At 38.3% G+C, this 2,402-nt stretch overlaps 1 protein-coding gene across 1 annotated transcript in view; it reads right to left on the minus strand.

Moving 5' to 3' along the window:
- Window positions 1-2,402, minus strand: part of piezo1 (piezo-type mechanosensitive ion channel component 1) — a 114,317-nt gene that overhangs the window by 45,469 nt on the left and 66,446 nt on the right. Inside the window, exons 13-15 of the mRNA XM_015387142.1 lie at window positions 839-987; window positions 609-767; window positions 412-521 (exon numbers count right to left, since the gene is read on the minus strand). Of these exons, the coding sequence (XP_015242628.1) occupies window positions 412-521; window positions 609-767; window positions 839-987 (418 nt within the window). The remainder of the gene's footprint in view (window positions 1-411; window positions 522-608; window positions 768-838; window positions 988-2,402) is intronic.

Here is a 2,402-nt window from a genome sequence, read left to right on the forward strand (position 1 = left end):
AAGTTCACTATAAAGTTCACTATAAAGTCCCCAGTCTATATAGTGATGGAGGATTTAGGGGTTAGGGCGGATGTTCAGACACATCCATGGTCTCCCTAGTTTGATTCATATTTGCTATATTAGCCTGTTTTTCTAATGCTACATCCTAAATAGAGCTTAAAAGAAAAATGGCTTCACCACTGATTTTCATTAGAACTCATGTGATTCAGGAAACAGTTTAATAATGTTTTTAATTGCAGGGATCCATTTGAAATCAAACAGAATCAGCGTCAGATTGAAAAGAATTTTCAAACTGATACCTGCCTCTAATATCTACTGAAAGGCAAAAACACAAACAGACATGTTTATAAATTCAGTGGGGATAAACATCATAGCCTGATCTTCATGGTAATATGAAAACATTATATTTACCTTCATCCTCAGACTCCTCCTCATCATTAGGCATCAGCTCTTCTTCTTCCTCAGGGTTCCTGGTCAAACCATAGGAGCTGGCCTCCTCAGGTCTTCCGTTCTTCCTCCTTCTGGAGGCAGAACATGCTGGTAGTTTCTCAGAGCATCGCTGCCGTCTCATAATGGACTCATAATATTTAGAACTGCTGTTGCTGTACCTGTGTATGGGCGTCACCTGGTCCAGGTCGGTGATCCTCATGAAGGGCTTGTGGAAGTAGTGCAGCTGCAGGATGCAGGCCAGCAGGAAGAAACCTGGGATGAGGATGCTGGAGAACAGCTCAGACAGAGCAAACGTCTCCAGACCGATGGCCGCCAACCTGCCGACGCAACACAGCCCGATTACTCCATGTCCAACAGAAAACCAGTAAACCAACGGCGGGAAACATACTGGTCGTCTGTGAAACCAGTCAGGTTTTTCCAGTATTTAGGGAAATCCTCAAACTGGTAGGTGTAGATGGAGATGAGCACCAGCATGGTGTAGGCCACAACCAGCCACCAGAAGAGCTTCAGCAGATGCCTCCAAAGAGAGTAGTAGACCTGAGGGACGGGGAGCAGGTGTTGGTTAGAGACCGTACTGGAGTCAGCAGCAAAGCAGACGTTCTTCAAAAAAACTCAAAAAAAAAAAATGTACGAGGATCTCAGCGTCCTGATTGGACGAGCTCTGCGCCAACTCAGACCAGCCTGGGCTGATCTCTGCCTAACGAGCGGCGGTCCAAACGGACCACACGTCGCCTCAGATGGCGATCCCTGACCTCCAGCTTTCAGGTTAAAACAGCGGTGATGTTTACTCCTCTACCCTGAAGGGGCAGAGGAGTAAACATCTGTTCTATGTTAGCAGGTAGATGATTTTAGACTCTCTTCTCATTTATAAACATGATCCGGAGGATCCTGCAGAGCAGGAGCTACACAGAAACAACATGCATCAGGATGCAAGCAGATTTCTGAACACGTCTGCATGCAGGAGGAGGAGAGGTGTGCATGTATGAATGCTGCAGACAATAAAGTAGAGATTGATTATTTTATTGGTCAATTCATCTATTATTGTTTATCAAATATTCTAAAAAGAAATACTTTTAATTAACTGACATTTCAAAATGAATAAACAAACTTTATTGCACATTTTACATTATATAAACTTAGAAAAATCAATATATGTGTCTATCTATAATTATATACATGTTATTAACATTTAAATATATATAATAAGTTTTAATCATAAATGCAACTTTTATATTTTTTTGTAGATCTTTTTCTAAGTAGTTTATTATTTTAGCCAAAGGTTCCTTAAAGAAGACTTTTTATGAAATGAAACCAGGTGAAACTTAAAGTTTTCCACTTGATTTTTTTTTAATATTATTTTTAATCCCTGCTCTAAGTGGGTCGCTCTGTCAGCTAAAGTTCCGTAAAAATTCGAAAAATATCCACTGGACTTGGTTTCCAAGATTTGAAGACGTTTCGCTACCTCTCCAGGAAGCTTTCTCAATTCAAATGTCCGCTAAATGTCAGCTAAAGGCATACAATACAACAAAAGTAAATCTAAACAAGTAATTTTTTCTTATATAAAGTGCTGTTTTTCTTGAATTGAGGAGTTGAGACTCTTTTCCAGTGGAACAAAACAATTTACATAAAAAAAACAACAACTGCATTGTCTTATTTCAACTGCATATTGTCTAACTATGTTATTTTAAGAATAAAAAATGTATTCCACTGGCAGATGATCTTATTTATCTGCTCAAATTAAGGGTAAATAGACTTAATTTGAGAAATTTGTTCGTATTTATAGATTGTGTTTTCAGTGTGTTTTCGAGTCTCTATATTCCAGTTAATGATTAATCAATTAATAAATCTTGACAATTATTTCAATAATCGATTATTCATGACTGATCCAATGAATTGTTCCAGCCTTGAGTTGACATACATTGTAAATTAGCGAAATTTAAATAAACTGAATT

Source organism: Cyprinodon variegatus, unplaced genomic scaffold (assembly GCF_000732505.1).
Source record: "Cyprinodon variegatus isolate N-32 unplaced genomic scaffold, C_variegatus-1.0 Scaffold386, whole genome shotgun sequence".
Classification (NCBI taxonomy): Eukaryota; Metazoa; Chordata; class Actinopteri; order Cyprinodontiformes; family Cyprinodontidae; genus Cyprinodon; species Cyprinodon variegatus.